The sequence below is a fragment of the Ailuropoda melanoleuca genome, chromosome 12 (genome assembly GCF_002007445.2).
Source record: "Ailuropoda melanoleuca isolate Jingjing chromosome 12, ASM200744v2, whole genome shotgun sequence".
NCBI lineage: Eukaryota > Metazoa > Chordata > Mammalia > Carnivora > Ursidae > Ailuropoda > Ailuropoda melanoleuca.
The window spans coordinates 33862009-33880468 of record NC_048229.1 but is presented as its reverse complement, the minus strand read 5'-3'; the positions used below and the strand labels follow the sequence as shown (position 1 = coordinate 33880468).

The following is an 18460-nucleotide window of genomic DNA, read 5'->3' as shown; positions in this document are numbered from 1 at the left end:
GACCTGCGCACCCCCCAAGGCCGCCGGGCCCCCCGGCGCCGCGCTGCCGCTCCGCAAGCGCCCCCTGCGCGCGCCCTCCCCGGAACCCGCTGCCCCCCGCTGCGCCGCGGGCCCAGTTGTCCCCCCGGATCCCCTAGGCGGCGGCTCCGACTCCCCGGCGATCCCCGCCGCCCCCCACGGACTGGCCCGGCCAGAGGCGCTTTACTACCAGGGTGAGTGGCTCCCAAGGGTCCTGGCCAGGTGGGGGTCAGACAGGGCATAGGGTCACCGGAGCCGGGGACCAGAGTTCAGGACGCAAATACAGGGGCTCCCAGGGAGCTGAGAGGCAGGGGGACAGAATCCAAGGTCCCAAGGACACATATGGGGTTCCTGGGGAGCTGGGAGGGGGCAGGGCCTGAGGTCCCAGGGACACATTTATGGGAAGATCGGGGAGCAGTGCCTTGGGACACAGATATGGGGGTCCCAGGACCTGGGTGTCAGGAGGCTTTGGGGGACAGAGCCCAAAGTCGGAAAGCCACAGATACGGGGACCCAGGGGACAGTGCCTAGCACTACAGATATGAAAGTCTCCAGGAATCAAGGGGGCAGAGCCTGTAGTCCCAAGAACACAGTTATAAACTCTTTAGAACCCAGATATCTAGGATTATGAGGACTTAGTGCTCAGGCCCAAGAAATTGGGGTTCTTGGCTTCCAGATAGGTGGTGTCAAAGGGAGTCAGGGAAACAGCGACTCAGGTTCTAAGACAGATATTAGGGACGTCAGCATATCAGTCTCAGGAATCATGATATCAGGGAACAGTGGGAATCAGGAGAACAGAGTTGGAGTTTTAAGCACCCCAATATCTGGAATCACAAGGATGCAAGGAAACAGACCCAGATATTGGGGGTCCTGAGGAGCCAGTAGGACAGATCTGGGGTTCTGGACACCCAGTTATGTATGGTCACACAGGCTCAGAGTCTCATCTGAAGTCAGGAAATCAGGTGGTCACAAAGTCAAGGCTTGGGGATGGAGGGTTCTAGGAATGGAGGACAGGACCGCGGAATTCTGGGACTGCAGGATTTAGGGCCAGGATGAAGAATTCAGGGGTGTTCAGGCAAAAGGCTGCAGGACACCAAGGCCTGGTACTGGAATATGAGGACGTTCAAACCTGGGGGTGCAGGGATGGGGGCCCCAAGGATCAGGAGATGACAGAAGGCCAAACACCATTCTCCCCATCCTGTCTCAAGGATGAGGCGTCCCCTACCACAGCTGTGCCCACATCATCCATCCCTGAGTGACCCCAAAGCTGCAGAGAGCCCATGCCTATTGTCTCCAGACTTTGGCCCAGTTCCTGCACCACCCACCCCACCAGAGTACAGCAGTTAGAAAGTCTCAAGGTGTCCATCGGGAGGCCTGCCACTGCCCCCTCCCCTTTTCCATTCCCTGGATGAGAACCCAGGCCTCAGTTTTCCCCGTCTGTGTGATGGGTGGAAATGGCTTCGACTGCTGCCATGGTTGGCGTCTGACTCCATTCCTCTCTCCTTCTGACCTACCCTTCTCCCCAACTCTCTACACAGTCACCCCACACCCAGTGCTTTATCCATTCTTACCTCCTTCAGCCACAAATCTACTCAGCAGGCAGGCCCTGGGGTCCCCCTGCTGGGTGATGATGGGGGTCAGGGCCATCCTTAAAGGACTCTGCCTAGTAGGAGATGGGGAGTCAGACAAGTGAAGAGATAAATGACAGCAACAGTGACCAGGGCTCATGGGGGGGATGGGGAAGGGCGAAGCTACCTGAGCCCAGATGTATGTGGAAGCCCAGTTTGTCTTGGGCCTTTAGGGTCTGGTAACACATGCAAAAAGGATCTAGAAAAAAGGGGCAGGTGCCACTGCAGATGTGAAGGCCCGGAGGTGGGGGTGGGTTGAGGGTCTGCGGGCTTGCCCTCACCCATGTCCTTTCTCTGTCCAGGACCTTTACTGCCCATATACCCCACCCCGACTATGGGCTCCCTCTTTCCTCTCCTGAACCTGCCTACACCCCTGTACCCCATGGTGTGCTCCATGGAACACCCCTTGTCGGCTGACATCGCCGTGGCCACCCGTGCAGATGAGGACGGAGACACGTGAGTAAAGCCCCCCCACCATAAATGGAGGACCCAGCCCTCCACGCTCTTCACCCCCCCAACACAGGGACACTCAGCTTGCGCTTCCGAGTTCTCTCAATATGAGTTAGAATCCTATCTCCACGGCTGGCTGTGACTTGGAGCAAGGCTTCACCCCTTCCCCTGCTCTGTGCCTCAGTTTCCTCTTCTGAAAAATGGGTGATCTGAGAGCACTTACCTACTAGGACTGTTTTTGAAGCAGGGGGCTTCAAAATTTTTATCAAAATCCAAACATGAAAGGGGCGCCTGGCTGGCTCAGTCGGTAGAGCATTCAGCTCTGTGATCTTAAGGTCGTGAGTTCGAGCTCCACGTTGGGTATAGAGATTACTTTTTAAAAATAAAATGATAAAATATACCCAAAGATACCCAAAAATTCTTTTTAAAAATCCAAACACGCAGATGTTTCATTGATTTGTTATGTGAATTCTACATGTTAAGCTCTTAGCACTGAGCCTGGAGGGTAGGTTATAAGTGCTCCCTAAGTTTGAATTAATATTATTGTTATTATTACTTTATGTTAAACCCAGCACACGTCCACACATAGAAGCTTGGAATAAAAACTCACAGAGCAAGAGTCACCCTTCTAGATGGGCCTACTCTGTATTTTCTATTCTAATCTGTTTCCTGGTCATAGAGGTCAGTCAATTAATTGGTCGATCCCTTTAAACTGATTGCACAAATCCCAGAGTTGATCCTCTGCCCTTGAGGCTGCTGAGAACCCCTGCGGGGGAAGGTTCCGCTGTGTGCTTAGCACACAGTAAGCGCTCAGCACGGTTGACCATGACGTTTATTATTTTATCCACCCGGTTTTGAATCTCAGCTGGCCACTTTCTCACCCCTCTCTGCCAGAGTCCACCCCCCCCAAAAAAAAACCAAGAACCAGAAGCATGTGAGAGTCTGTGAGGCAGACAAGAGATGGCTTCTATAAAGCGCCTATCTGGGAATTGGTAGGGATGGAATGGACAGTCTCACTGCTGCAGAGAAAGGGGGGCCTCCATCACTGGCCAACTTGGTGACTTCACATCCCTCAGCCTCAGTGTCCCTTTCTGAAAATCGGGGCTCATATAGGACCTATCAAAATTAGGGTTCAGTGCAGTGATGTCCACACGCAGACAACAAGAACAGGGCCAGGCACACAGTAGGCAGGGGAGTTGGGGGAGGGTGTTCTCACAGAGCTCCCCCAGGTGCTTGTAGGCCATTCTGTGAGTCCAAGCAGGAGAAAGTGCCTGAGACACCTAAAAGGCTGAATAAAACTAGTTCCCTCCCACTCTGGGTACCTCTGGGGTCATCTGTGAAATAGATTTTAATTTGTTTCTGCCCCCAGGGATGATTTGTTTGCAGCCTGTGAACGCAGGGTGGAGAAGGGGACCTGGCACACCAAAAAAAAAAAAAAAACCGCTCTCCCCCTCCCCCCTCCTCTNCGCCCTCCCCCGCTCTCCCCCTCCCCCCTCCTCTCCAAAGCAAACACTTCAGCCTCAGCTGCCTGTTGGGGGAAATCCCTTCCCGCAGAACTTGACCGCAGCCCAGCTGCTCTGCCTCCCCCCACGTCAGCAGCCGTCACTCACTCGCAGCCTCCCCCCTCCTGGCGTTCAGTCTAACCTTAACCCCTTCCGCTGGGGCCGAGACTTTACCGGAATGGACAGCTGGCAGGCCTGGCGGTGGGGGAGGGGGACACGCTAAGTCTGGGGCCCCAAAGCAGCAAAGCTTTAGTTGGGAGCCTGGACTTCTAGGGACTCAAGAGAGCGAGAAGAATCTCGGGGCGTTTGGACCCTCAAGAGGTCAGGCACTAGAGATCTGGGTCTCCAAGAGAGAGGGGAGGTGTTCCACAGAGCAGAGGCCCGGGTACTGTATTCCTTGACCCCTGGGGACTTAAGGAGCGGGGTACAGAGCAGTTTGGGGGATCTGTAACTCACAGGGCCTGGGGAAGCTGGTATCCGCAAAGAGTTAGGGCACCGTATAACGGGGTCCTACGAGATCTCAGGGCTGAATGCCGGGATATGGGGGCGAGGGAGCCCGCTGGAGTCTGAGCCCTGAAGGGTGGCGTTCCAGAGGGGTCCCTAGGCTGGAAAACTTGGGGTCCTCCCCCCCAGGGAAGCTTGGTCTTTTTGGTTGTCCTCCCTCCTGCACCACCCCACGCGAGGATGGAAGTGGGGGTGCCGGGGGTGGCCGGGGTAGATCCCCGGCGGGAGGCTTCCCTCCCCCGGGAGCAGGAAGCGGAGCCCCGCCCAGCAGACCNCCCGCAGGTCTGGCCCCTCCCCCAACATTTTCCTTTTAAATTTGGTTTTCACGGGTCAGATTTTCCAGGTTCAGCATTTCACCTGCAGGGATCCTCCTGGGAGGTGGGCGCTACTGTGGGCTATAGGGTCCGGAGGAGAAAACCGGAGGGCCACGTGACTTTGCTCCAGCACACGCAGCGAGGGAGGGTTGCAGCCCAACCTGCACCCCTGGCCTGCTTAGCCCCCCAAAGCCGCCACCACCCCCGGGGTTGAGGGAGGGGTTGCTGCAGGATCTCGCTACCCCCACCAAAGCACTTAGGGAGCTGGTCTACCATGTGGATCCTGGAAGCACATTCCACAGTGGGGAGAACCACTGTTCACCTGCCTTAGCAAGGCTCTGGTTAGTAAGAGGCAGTGGTGGGTGAGAAGGTCGTTGCCCCAGTAAATGGACATCAAGAGAACGTTGTGCAGCCTGTATGTATGCAGTCACCCTATTAAGCTCAGTGCTAATGTCCCCCCCAACACACACACACACACACACACACACACACACACAGTCATCCCAGATTGCGCTCAGCTCTAACTGGCTTTTCCAGGTTGGTGGCTGTGGGAAGGAACCTGAAGTTTATTGGGAAATGTTCTCCAGTGGGGATGAGGGAAGCAGGATTGGGCAGAATTGAGCTGCTGGGAGTCTCAGCAGGGCCTTAGCTGCTCTATGGGGGATGGGGCAGCTGCAGTGGCCTTTAGAGACGGGGCCAGAAGGCCAGGCCCTCTGTGCCAGCACTGACCAGTCACTGGATGCCATGGGATGGCAGCTGCCCCCCGCCCCGGGCTCCTGACCCGGGCAACCAGTGCTTTTCAGTGGAGGGTAATTCCCAGAGGGAGCTGAGAGCCGACAACCTTCCCAGAAGCTGGGGGAGTGAGCCCTTCGGTCCGGAAGGGGGGATCTGGGTCGTGCAGGCCGGCCGTCCGGAACAATGACTCCATCCCAATACATCCCACCTCCCCTTTGGGTGAAAATCCCTGCAAATAAATGCTCTGGGGTTGGAGACCAAGCGCGACTTGCAGTCACAAGTGCTGGAGAGAACTTGCCACTCACGTCACAGATGAGCAAGCTGAGGCCCGGGAGAGAGAAGGGAGCATGCCCGCCAGCCTCAAGGATGGCCAGGCATCACCGTGATGGAGTCGATTATTAAGGGCCTGTTTGTGGAGCACCTGCTCAGCCCCAGCCTTGCTCCTGCGCACCAGGCAGGGACCAAAGCAGACAAAACGCCCTGCCCGGGTGGTGCTGACATTCTAGAAGGGGAGATGCAGACAGGAAACAAGCAAACTGTACAATGTCGGGTGATGATGTGGAGGAAAATTAAGCAGAGGAGGGAGAGGAAGGGGAGTGAACCGTGGCCACACCATTTTGGCAGAGGCCCAAATGAGGGGAGCAAGTCGTGCAGATGATCAGGGGGATGACTCTTCCAGGCAGAGGGAACAGCCAGTGCAAAGGCTCTGGGAGGCAAGCATGCTTGTGTTCAAGGCACAGCAAGGAAGCCAAGCAGAGTGAAGAGAGCAGATGGAGAAGAAGCCAAAGGGATTGAAGAGGGGGGAGGCAAGATCACAGAGGGCCTGTGTGGCCTTGATTCCGAGGGTTCTGAGCAGAGGAGGGACTTGACCTGCTTGAGGTTGCTAAAGGGTCTCTCTGGCTGCTATGTGGGAGGCAGACAGTGGGGCAAGGGTGAAAGGAAGCAGGGAGGCCGGTGAGGAGGGAATAGCCCGGGAGGGAGGCGATGGTGGCTGAACTGGGATGGAGGGAGTGAGGGTCAGGAAAAGTGGTTGGATTCTGTATACGCTTCCAAAGTACCTGGCACTGTGTTGGAGTTAGCACTGCGAAGTGTGTGGGGGTGAGAGGTGACCAGCCCCTAACGTTTGTGATCCCTCACCCCCAGGCCACTCCACATTGCCGTGGTGCAAGGCAATCTGGGAGCCGTGCATCGGCTGGTCAGCCTCTTCCAGCATGGGGGCCGGGAGCTGGATATCTACAATAACCTGCGACAGGTGAGCCTGGGGGCCTGGATCTGATGGAAGAGAGGCCTAAGGGTCTGGCTGGACTCCTGAGTCCTAGGAGCTAGGGAGTCCTAGGGAGCTGGGGGCGCCCCGACTCTTGAATCTGACGGAGGACTGACTCCAGATTCTGGTCCCTAAGACTGGAGCTGGGGGTCAGGACTGGGGCGCGGGGCAGGGCACAGGTCCCTCATAGTCTCTGTTCCCCCAGACACCGCTACACTTGGCTGTGATCACCACATTGCCATCTGTGGTCCGGCTCCTAGTGATGGCTGGTGCCAGCCCGATGGCCCTGGACCGCCATGGCCAGACAGCAGCCCACCTGGCGTGTGAGCACCGCAGCCCGACCTGCCTGCGGGCCCTGCTGGACAGCGCAGCCCCGGGCACGGTGGACCTGGAAGCCCGCAATTATGACGGTGAGCACCTATCCCGGCGCCGCGTGGGGCTGTCTGGTAGGACCTGAGGTCCTTCTAGGGCTACAAAGCCCGAGACCCAGGTTGACCGAGTCTTCCTGTACCTCAGGGCTCACCGCCCTGCACGTGGCAGTGAACATGGAGTGCCCCGAAGCCGTGCTGCTCTTGCTGGAGCGGGGCGCAGACATCGATGCTGTGGTGAGCAGGCGCGGTCGGGGGTGGGGCCAAGAGGAGCGTGGGGGCGGGGCGTGACCCTCCAGGGGGCGGGGCTTGCGTGGGAGACCGCGCGAGTGGGTGGGGTGGGGCTTCAAGTACCTAACGGGATAGAGATGCTGTGCCAAGCAGCTGGGATACTGGCCGCCGGCTGATTGCGCAGAGCTTGGACAGGCTCAGAGACCTTCCCTCCCTTCTGCAGGACATTAAAAGCGGCCGCTCCCCGCTCATCCACGCAGTGGAAAACAACAGCCTTAGTATGGTGCAGCTACTGCTGCAGGTGGGTACGGCCCCTGCCCTTGGCCTCTCGTCCACCCTTTCCTCCAGCACCAGCCCAGTCCATAGCCCCTTTCCCGGCACCGACACTGCCTTCCAGCTCTGGCTCCCGCTCTGGCTCCGCTTCCAGATCTGTCCCTTCCTGCTGGGCCTCGTGATGTCAGCCCTGTACTTCAACCCCCAGGCTGCCCTCTTGTCCCGGGCCTTCTCCCTTTCCTCCCTCGTCCCCAAAATGAGCCGGCCCCGCGAAGAGGCTGCCTTGCTCAGCCTGCCTGCCGGCTTTGGCCCTTTCCGCGTGCTGTCCTTCCGCACCGCCTCTGGACCTTTCCTTTCTTTGACTCCGCCCCTACTTCGGCGGGCCGGGACAGCGGGCTGATCCACCGGAGTCCAGCCCGGGGGGATCAGCCCGCCTGCTCAGTCCCTCTCCGGCCCACCTTGGGTTCTGGCTTCCACCTTCTGTCACCCACCCCGGATCTGGTCCTGTGCCGGTCCTGGCCTCGGTCCGGGCCCCCAGCCTCGGTCCTCCGCCCTTCGCTCGGACCCCGGCCGGCCTCGCCCCACCCACCTCCCGGAGGCGGGTCCGGCCCCCGGGCCGTCCTGACGCGTCCCTCCCGCCCCGCAGCACGGCGCGAACGTGAACGCTCAGATGTACTCGGGTAGCTCGGCGCTGCACTCGGCGTCTGGCCGCGGGCTCCTCCCGCTCGTGCGCACGCTGGTCCGCAGCGGCGCCGACAGTGGCCTCAAGAACTGCCACAACGACACGCCGCTCATGGTGGCGCGCAGCCGCCGGGTGAGTGTGCGCGCTGGGAGGGCCTGTGCCCGAGCGCAGGTCCGTGAGGATGTGACATCTCAGTGCGCGCGTGTCTGTGTCGGTGCGCGGGGGAGCGGGGCAGCCTGTGGGTCCCAGCAGCGAGCACTGACAGGGGACACGGAGGCACGAAGCAGACCCCAGCTTGACGAGAATGGAGAGGGGAGAGCAGTGTGGACAGGAGTAGCCTGGTGGTGACCCCCCATCTTCCTACAGGTCATCGACATCCTGAGGGGAAAGGCCACCCGGCCTGCTCCTGCATCACAGCCAGAGCCCTCGCCCGAACGCAGTGCCACCACCTCCCCTGAGAGCAGCAGCCTCCTCAGCTCCAACGGTGAAAACCTAGCTCCCCCCCACCAACTGCCCAGCCCCTCCTCCCCGCAGAGCCCTCCAGGTCCCCAGCCCCTCCTCCCCCAGAGCCTTCCAGGCCCCTGTGCCCTCCCCCAGACCCCAAGAGCAGGCCCTGGCTCATGACACCCACCCTTCTTCTTCCCACAGGTCTCCTTTCTGCGTCACCCTCCTCCTCGCCCTCCCAGTCTCCCCCCAAGGACCCACCTGGATTCCCCATGGCTCCCCCCAGTTTCTTCCTTCCTCCCTCATCTCCACCTGCCTTCCTGCCCTTCGCTGGGGTCCTCCGAGCCCCTGGCCAGCCGGTGCCCCCCTCCCCAGCTCCAGGAGGCAGCTGAGAGGGATGGGGGGGCAGATCTCAGACTCATGCGGAGGGACCTCCCTGCCCTGTGGGGTCAGCCCTCCTAGAAACTGTGAAGACTTCACTCTGCCCCCCCCCTTCAGGACCAGGATTTGCACAGTGGCACAAGCATCTACCAATAAACCCCCTCTTCTCAGCAAAGATACTCTCCTGCCTCGTCGCCCACCCAGGACTCTTACCCCTGTTATTCTCAGGCACCAGTCCCCTGAGACTGAATTCCACCCAAATTCCTTCTCCTCCCCAGAGCTGGTGGAACCAGGGAATAGTCACTCCTGTCCCCTCCTCCACCCAGATGGATGAGGAGGGGGAGATGGGCTGTAGCCAGGCACTGATAACAATGTAAATTATTAGGCATTTTGGTTGGATTTCTTTTGTAATAAACTATTTTTGTACCATATCCTGGCTTGGCCGGGCCTCTTTCGTGGGGAGGCCTGGAGGAAGTGTGTTCATGTGTGCACACCGCTATCATCCTCCAGCTGACTCCCTGAGTGACCTTGTGAGTCTCCGACTGATGATGACACGTGTGGGTGACCCTGGGACTTCTAGTGTGTTCCTTCTGTTGTGTCACTGTGCCATCTTTTTTGGGGACGACACTGTGTGTGACATCTTTCCAGAAGACCCTTTTAGACTCCATAGTGACCCTGGATGTCTGCATGCGTGTGTGTTTCTGAGGTTTGTGGGTCCCTGCGGGATTGCCGCTGACCGTCATGTGACTGACGGTCTCTGGGCCTGTGCGCGTGCAGCAGTCATGAGCGTTTCCAACGTTGAAAGCTGTGGCCGTCCTGTGACTGTTGGTACGTGACTGCCTCACTTGGCATGCTGCATATTCTCCTCGGTGGTTCCAGAGCCCCCCTGACATACGAGGTTTGGGTTTTGACTCTGTGCATGTGTCACTTAGGCATCACTTAGGGTTTGCCTTGGTCTCCTGTCACCCCTGTCACAAAGCACCTCCCACTGAGCAGCTTAAAACAACTGATTGGTTCCCTTACAGTTTGAGAGGTCAGAAGTCCAAAATCAGTTTCCCTGGCCCAGTGTCAAGGAGTCAGCGGCTGATGTCCTTCTGAAAGCTCTAGGGGAGAAGCTGTGCCCTTACCTTTTCTAGCTTCTAGAGGCATCCGTGTTCCTTGTCTCATGGTCCCTTCTACCACTCTGACCTCTTGCTTCCATCTGCACTGGTTTTTTTTAAAGATTTTGTTTACTTATTTGAGAGAGGGGGAGAGGGGCAGAGGGTGAGAGAGAATCTCAAGAAGACCGTGTGCTCGAGCCCGATGTAGGGCTTGATCTCACAACCCTGAGATCATGACCTGAGCCAAAATCAAGAGTCAGATGCTCAACTCAGTGAGCCACTCAGGCGCCCCTCCATCTGCATTTCTACCTGGATCTCCTGCCCCCCTCTTAGAATGAGGACCCTGTGATTATGGTGGACCCACCCAGATAATCCAAGTTTGTCTGCTCATTTCAAGATCCTTAATTTCATCTCATCTGCAAAGGCCCTTTTGCCATTTAAAGTCACTTCCACAAGATTGCAGGGATTAGAACATAGGTACGGTTGAGAGCCTTTATGCAGTCAACCCAGGCTTCAGTCCGAGAAGCAACATTACTAGGGGTGGGTATACAGATAAGAGACTTGTTACGGGTATCTGAGCATCGGGAAAGGAAGATGGATGGATGGTGGGGCAGACCAAGGACAACCTGGAACTGTCAAGGAAGGATCTGAACCCACATTGGTCTCCACTGCCCCCAACCTTGATGAAAAGGGTGTCCTGTGAGAGAAGCTGGCAACTGTGGTCCCATTCTATTGGTGAGTGATCGTGTGTGTGTGTGTGTGTGTGTGTGTGTGTGTACTTCTGAGTGATGGTACTTTTTTTTTTTTAAATGGGGGCCTCCCTGAACCTCTGGTTCTTCATCTATCTTGGCCACTGTGACATTTCTGCTGCCACCACTCCATGACACGTTGTATCTTTGGGCCCAACCACTTTAGTGTCTTCCTGGGAGACAATGCTTGGTCCCCCTGACTTCGCTGACTATACGTCTTGGGGTATGTTTGTGACCATGTGCCGCTGTTTCTGAACTTCCTTCTAGGCCACAGTGTCCCTGCCGGGGCCTGACCTTGGAGGGTCCACTGGCTTCCTAAGGGCAGCTGTCACCAATGGCCACAACTCAGGAGGCGTAAAACAGCGGAAAGCTATCCTCTTGCAGTTCTAGAGGCCAGGAGTCTGAAATCAAGTGGTCAGCAAGGCCACGCTCCCTCCAAAGGCTCGGTCCCCCTTCCAGCTGCTGCTGGCCCCCCGGCACTGCGGGGCTGTGGCCACACCCCTCTGCTCCCTGCCTCCATCTTCATGTGGCCTCTCCTCGGCGTGTCTGTGTCTCCTCTTCTGTCTCCTGCAAGGACAGATTTAGGGCCCACCTAGGTAATCCAAGATGACCTCATCTCGAGATCCTTCCCTTAGTTGCATCTGCAAACACCTTCTTTCCAAATAAGGTCACGTTCACAAGTTCCAGAGGTTAGGATGGGGCCGTATTTTTTATGGGGGTGGGGCCCACCATTCAACCCGCTACAGAGGGTGACCATTGGGCCCTCCAAACAGCCGTGCATAAGAACTTCCGTGTAATAATAACCCCCACACATGTAAGGGCACGCACAATGACTGTCTCTCCAGCAGACTGCGAGCTCTGGGAGGACAGTGCCCGGCCTCCTTCCCTGCGCCCCCCACCCACAGCAGTCAGCACACGGAGCAGACCTTTGAGAAGTGATGGCCAAGTGAATGAGCCTCCCGCACCCCCACCCCTCCCCCCCACGTTATGGCATCCGCGATTCTCTGTGGCTGCGTTTGGTCCCGTTTCACCCTGTATGACCCGTTTGAGGGTATGAATAGAAATGTAGGAGCACCTGGGTGGCTCAGTCGGTTAAGCATCCGCCTTTGGCTCAGGTCATGATGCCGGGGTTCTGGGATCGAGCCCTGTGTCAGGCTCCCTGTTCAGCAGGGAGTCTGCTTCTCCCTCTCCCTTTGCCCCTCTCCCCTGCCCATGCTCTCTCTCTGTCAAATAAATAAATAACAATCTTAAAAAAAAAAAAAAGATGTAAATATCAGCAGCCATTTACTGGCCATGACAGCACCCATATTCCAGATGAGAAAACTGAGAGCCAGAGAGAGCAAACCTCCCATCCAAGCCCAGGTCTGTGTCTCCAAAGCCTGTGCTCATAATCACTGGGCCCTCTCAAGCCAAGCAGGAAGGTCGTGCGTGGTTGCGTCTATGATTTTAACTGTGCAGGCCAAGCGTGCGCTCACGCACACGTTGTGTGCTACTGGAAAGGATAAAAAGCGAGTGTGTGGTTGAGAGCATAGGCAGTGGAGTCAGAACTGAGTTCGAGTCCTGCCCTTCCATTTCCTGGCTGCGTGATCTTCATCAGGTGCTGACCTGGCCCTGAGTCTGTTTCCTCATCTGTAGAAAGGAGGCCGAATAATGGCGTCCTCCTTGCCAGTTTCTCTGGATGATTTTTTTTTTTTAATTTTAAAATCTGAGCAGAAGGCAGACACTTAATCGACTGAGCTGCCCAGGCGCCACTGTCGTGAGGATTAAACACCAGTGAATTGTGTATAGTGCTTATAACAGTATGGTGCTGAGAAAGATCTTGATACACGGGAATTGCTGTGGTTTTCATCTGGGAATTGGTTTTGAGGGTGGCAAGACAGGGAAGGAAAGAGGGTGGGACCCATTCTTTTGTCTTGATAAAAGAATGAGGTAATGAAGCCCTAGCCTAGATGTGTGTATTAGCTCGACTTTTCATTCAGCTGTTCTGACAAAAACTAAAACAGAGAGAGGCTTAAATAATATGGAAGTCTATTTTCTCTCATGTAAGGGTCCAGTTAACACACCCAGGGCTAGAATAGTAGCTTGAGAATGTTAGAAATCCAGACTCCTACCTTGCTGCTCAGCGTCTGCTTTCACCTCACATTCATACCCTGTGGTCCAAGATGGCTGCTCCAGCGCCCACCATCACATCCACATTCCAACAATTGGGAAGAAAAAAGAAAGTCAAGTGTATGCCTCTGCCCTTTAAACTACAACCCAGAAGTTATACCTATCACATTCTTTTGCTTAGAATTTAGTCATATGGCCATACCTATCAGAAGGGAGACTGGGAAATGTCATTTTATCTGGGCAGCATACACCCAGCTAAAATTCTGAGGTTCTGTTATAAAAACAAGAGGGGAGAAGGGTAACTGAGGGACAAACACATCTGTCACACCGGGGCTCTGCTACCAAATGGCTATGTGACCCTGGTCGAAATGAGTTTACCATCCGGAACCTCAGCTTCCTCATTGGCAAAATGGGATTAACACCAGCTGCTCGGGCTGATGAGTTGATGAAGATTTTTTTTTTCATTTGAGAGAGAAAGCACAAGTGGAGGGAGAGGCAGAGTGAGAGGGAGAAGCAGACTCCCTGCTGAGCAGGGAGCCCGATGCGGGGCTCAATCCCAGGACCCTGAGATCATGACCCGAGCTGAAATGAAAAGTCGGATACCCAATCGACTGAGCCACCCAGGTTCCCCAAGCTGATGAGGATTTAACAAGACCATGGGTGCCTAGCGATTAGCACAGGGCCTGGCCCATTATCAGCCTAGAGTGTGTGTGTTGGGAATCTCCTTGTCCTTGTGAGTCCAGGCTGTGGGTCTTCGTGTGTGAGAAACTATCCCCGGGTGCAAGAGCTGAACCCGGCCCTGACCTTGGTAAGTTACTTCTCTAAAACAAAGGATCTGGCTTCTCCACACATGGAAATCCCCTCTCAGCCTCCTGACCTTGGGACTGGGCGCGTGTCCTTACACACCCATCCCCCTTACACACCCATCCCCCTTACACACCCATCCCCTTTCCCCTGCAGGACAGACTCTTAGGAGTGGGGAGGAGGTCCATAGACAGGGTCTCCAGCCCCCTCAGACTTCACAGAATTAAGCAGGCATCCCTCAACCACTCCCATGAAGACGGCTTTCCTTGTCTCTGACAGTCCTAACATTCTAAAGCCAAAGGTCACATTTTCAAATGCATTTCTCGGGGGCCTCAGCCCCTGCTGCAAGTTTCACTTGTTATCACCTTGTGGGTGAATCCAGATGTTCAGTCAGAGAAGGTCTTCTCCAGGTGCACGCGTGAAATCTGCCAAATCTTAAATGCTGGAGCCATTCCCGAAAAACACATTTCAAGAGCGTGCACGTGAAGCAAAACACATCCACCAGTGAGGTGTGTTTGCAGATGCTCATGTGAGCCAAACCTCCACTTTACAGAAAAGGAAACTGAGGCCCAGAGAGGGTAAAAACTGACTTGGTGGGCCTCTGAGCCCAACGTTCCAGGATTCACCATAACCAAGGGATGGAATCCATCACCAATCATGAAATGACCAATATCGTGGGCCTTCTGAGACACAGTCTGGGTCTGTGCCCCCTGACAGACATGGCATCTCTTCTAGAATATTCCTGCCACCAGAATCTAACGGCAAGGAAATATCAGACAAACTCAAACCCAGGGACATCTTAACAGAAGAACTGGACTGGCCTGTTCAAAAATGTCAATTTCATGGAGCACAAGGAAAGCTGGAGCAATTGCACCGGACTGGAGGAGTCAGAGAAGACAGGAAACTGAATACAACTCATGACCTCGGTTTGGACGCTGCACTGGAGAAAAACTGTTTTGCTCTGAAGGAAAGCTTGGGGATCACTGGTGCAGTGAGGCTGGGCTGCCCTGTTAGACTAGTCCTGTGTCATTGTCAAGAGTCCTGATTGTGAGAACCGCACCACAACTGTGATCGACAACATCCTTATACGTGGAAATGTAAGTGTTTAGGGGCAAAGCGTTATAATGTCTGAAACTTACTCTCCAATAATAGTTCGGAGGGGAGAAACACAGAGGGCGCCAGTGATAAAGCCCGTGAGCAATTGTTAGCAATTGCTGAAATCCGGTGAAGGGCACACAAGAAGTCTTTGTCCCATTGTTGCTCCTTTCCTGTAAGTTTAAAATGATTTCCAAAGAGAAAAAATGATTGCGAATTAAAAAGTCAAGGTTTAAAAGTTGGAGGTTTAAGGCTCTGTGTTTCTATGAGTATCTAAGTCTGTGCATGCCTCTATGGTCAGGGTTTGGGGGAATGGGAGGGTGAGCTGCTTTAGACACGGCCTTGGGGCGTGGCCTGGGCCTCGGAGGTGTGGCCAGACTTTGGGGGCGTGGCCTGAGAAGCTAGTTCCCGAAGGTGAGTCTGTACTTGGAGCACCCTCTTGTGGCTATCCTGGGGGGAGCGTTCTAGCCTCCACTTTTTAAAAAATAGCTTTATTTTTTAGAAAATTTTTAAAAATAAAAATATAAACACAGCTATTTAAAAAATATATTTTATTTATTTATTTGCCAGAGAGAGCGCGCGGGAGAGAGAAAGAGTATGATACAAGCAAGGGGAGCGGCAGGCAGAGGGAGAAGCAGGCTCCCTGCTGAGCAAGGAGTCAGCTGTGGGACTGGATCCCAGAAACCTAGGATCATGACCTGAGCCGAAGGCAGACGCTTAACCGACTGATCACCCCCCGCCCCCCGTGTCCCTAAAAACAGCTTTCTTTCTTTTTTTTTTTTTTAAGATTTTATTTATTTATTTAACAGAGACAGCCAGCGAGAGAGGCAACACACGCTGGGGGAGTGGGAGAGGAAGAAGCAGGCTCATAGCTGAGGAGCCTGATGTGGGGATCCATCCCATAACGCCGGGATCACGCCCTGAGCCGAAGGCAGACACTTAAGGACTGTGCCACCCAGGCGCCCCTAAAAACAGCTTTCTTGAGATATAATGTCTACACCATACAATTCAACTATTTAAAGTGTAATTCAATGATTTTATAAATTCAAAGAGCTGTGCAATCATCATTACAATTTAAAACCATGTCTTCACACCCCCCCAAAAAACCCCATACCCATTGGTAGCCACTCCCTATTTCTCCCCAATCACCTTCAGCTCAGGCAATCCCTAATGTACTTTCTGCCTGTATAGATTTGCCTATTCTAACACTTTATGTAAATTTAATCATACAGGGGCGCCTGGGTGGCTCAGTCAGTTAGGTGTCTGTGTTCCGCCCAGGTCATGATCTCAGGGTCCTGTTTTCTCCATTTCCACCTGCATTGGGCTCTCTGCTCAGTGGGGAGCCTGCTTCTCCCTCTCCCTCTGCTGCTTTCCCTGAACTATGCGCCCTCTCTCCCTCACAATCTTGATCTCTCTGTCAAGTAAGTAAATAAAGTATTTTAAAAATAAATTTAATCATACTGTGTAAGGTATTTTGTGACTGGCTTCTTTCACTTAGCATAATCTTTTCATTTTGTTTTAATTTTTTTAAGTAGGCACCACACCCAGCATGGAGCTCGATGCTGGGCTTGAACTCACGACCCTGAGGTCAAGACCTGAGCTGAGATTGAGAGTCCGATGCTTAACCGACTGAGCCACCCAGGCGCTCCGAGAATAATGTTTTTGAGGTTCATCTATCTTGTAGCATCCATTCCTTTTACTGGTTGAATAATCTTCCATCGTACAGGTACACCGCTTGTAATTTACCCATTTACCATCAACTGGTAAGTTTCGGTTGTTTCCACAAATATTTGCATGGATGCATGTTTTCAGTTCTCTGGAATATATCCGCATAGGAGTGGAATTGCTGGGTCATACAGTAACTCTATTTTGTCATAGATAAGCTCTCTCTATTTCCTCCGCTTTGAGGAGCTGCCAAATTGTTTTTCCAAAGCAGCTGCACCGTTGACATTCCCACCAGCCGTTTTCTGAGGCTTCCAATTCCTTCCCAGCCTCCCCAGTACTCATTATCTGTCTTTTCCATTACAGCCACCCCAGCAGGTGTGAAGTGGTCGCTCACGGTGTTTCTGATTTGCAGCCGACTGATAACAATGTTGCGGATCTCTTCGTGATCTCTTCGCGTCATTCACCGCTTTGGGATCCACTACGCGGCTAGATGAACTCTTAGCCACTTTGCCATATTTGAGCCAGATTTTTCAAATTAAGGTATGAATGACATCGTTGAAGTCTTGGCGTGTCCTTCTCAGAGTCCCTCCTTTCCCTTTGCCACATCCTGCGTGTCACGCTCGGCATGACCGCCCATGTTTTCATGCTACGATCACATAGAGATGCATCCCCAAATAATCTACCGCATTGGTTTTGCAGGCTTTCAAGCCTGATATAAATGGCATTGCCCTGTAATCCTTCCACACCTGTTTTATTATTATTATTATTATTATTATTATTACTCATTATATTAGTTTCCTAGGGCTGCTATAACTAAGGGCCACAAACTGAGTGGCTTAAAACAACAGAAATTTATTTTCTCCCAATTCTGCAAAGTAGGAACCCAAAATCAAGACGTTGGCAGGGCTATACTCTCTTCGAAGGCTCAAGAGGAGGATCCTTCCTTGCCTCTTCCTAGCAATTGTTTGCCAGCAATTCTTGACCTTCTTTGGCTCTGACCTCTGCCTCTGACACCATGTGGCTTTCTTCCATGTGTGTACCTGTGTCTGTGTCCAAATTTCCAATTCTGCTGGGTTTATGGCCCACCCTAATAGCATGACCTCATCTTAACTTGGTGACATCTGCAACAACTCCACTTCTAAATAAGGTCACATTCTATTTCTAAAGAAGGTTCTAGTGGACTTGAATTTGGGGGTGGGGCGCGCTATTCAACCCAGTACACTCATCATTATGTTTTTTAGGACTCACACTATTGGTATGTGTATCCAGTTCATTCGTTTGAACTGCTGTGTGGGAGGCCTTTGTGAGAGTATACCGCAATTTATTCATCCCTCCCCCTGGTGATGCCCTTACCTTGTTTCCAGTTTTCTCCATTTCCGACAAGACTGCAATTAACATTCCTGAACATGTCTCTCCTAGTTTCTTAGGGCAGTAATTTTCAAACTGCCCAACAAGATCCATTAGTGGGTTGTGAAATCAATTTAGTGGGTTGCAAACACGATTTTCCCTTTAATGAAATGGAAATTAAATAGAACAGAAGCTATTGTAACACGTGCACATGGTCAGGGTAAGGATTACCCTGTGAAACTGTTTCAGGTGTATATCATGTCCGGACACGAGCAAACGTGCTCAGGAGCCACAGCTCTAGGGGACGTAGCCAGCAACGGCCCCGCTCTGTCCAACCTCTGATGGGTGCTGCCACATTGCCCTCCAACTCATTTGTTCATTCACACTTCCATCAGCTCCTCATCGACACTTAGCATAGTCAAAAACCTGACTTTTTGCCAGGCCAATGGGTTTTCATCCTATTTCTGGAAGAGGAAACAGGCTCAGAGAGGGCAGAAACGCCAGAAGCTAGAAAACGGACCCCGCCATCCTGACTGCAAAGACCGGGTCTCCGCTGGATCTGAGATATAACACTGAAGATCCTGTAAGTGAAGAATTCTCGGGGGTCTAAAGGGACACCTGGGTGGCTCAGCCGGTTAAGCGTCTGCCTTCTGCTCAGCTCATGATCCCAGGGTCCTGGGATCGAGTCCTGCATCGGGCTCCCTCCTCAGTGGGAAGGCCTGCAGCTCCCCCTGCTTGTGCTCTCTCTGATTAAAAAAAAAAAAAAAAAAAAAAAAAAAAAAGAATTCTCGGGGTCTA

At 53.7% G+C, this 18460-nt stretch overlaps 1 protein-coding gene across 1 annotated transcript; it reads left to right on the top strand.

Moving 5' to 3' along the window:
• Positions 1 to 4: 4 nt before the first annotated feature.
• Positions 5 to 9224, top strand: BCL3 (BCL3 transcription coactivator; the record flags this gene model as incomplete). The annotated part of the gene is made up of 9 exons (XM_034639004.1): positions 5 to 212; positions 1948 to 2101; positions 6294 to 6402; positions 6620 to 6824; positions 6931 to 7019; positions 7237 to 7314; positions 7933 to 8100; positions 8335 to 8452; positions 8617 to 9224. Coding segments are annotated over 9 exons (1317 nt in total), but the record flags the coding sequence as incomplete, so codon positions are not given.
• Between the last annotated feature and the right edge of the window lie 9236 nt (positions 9225 to 18460).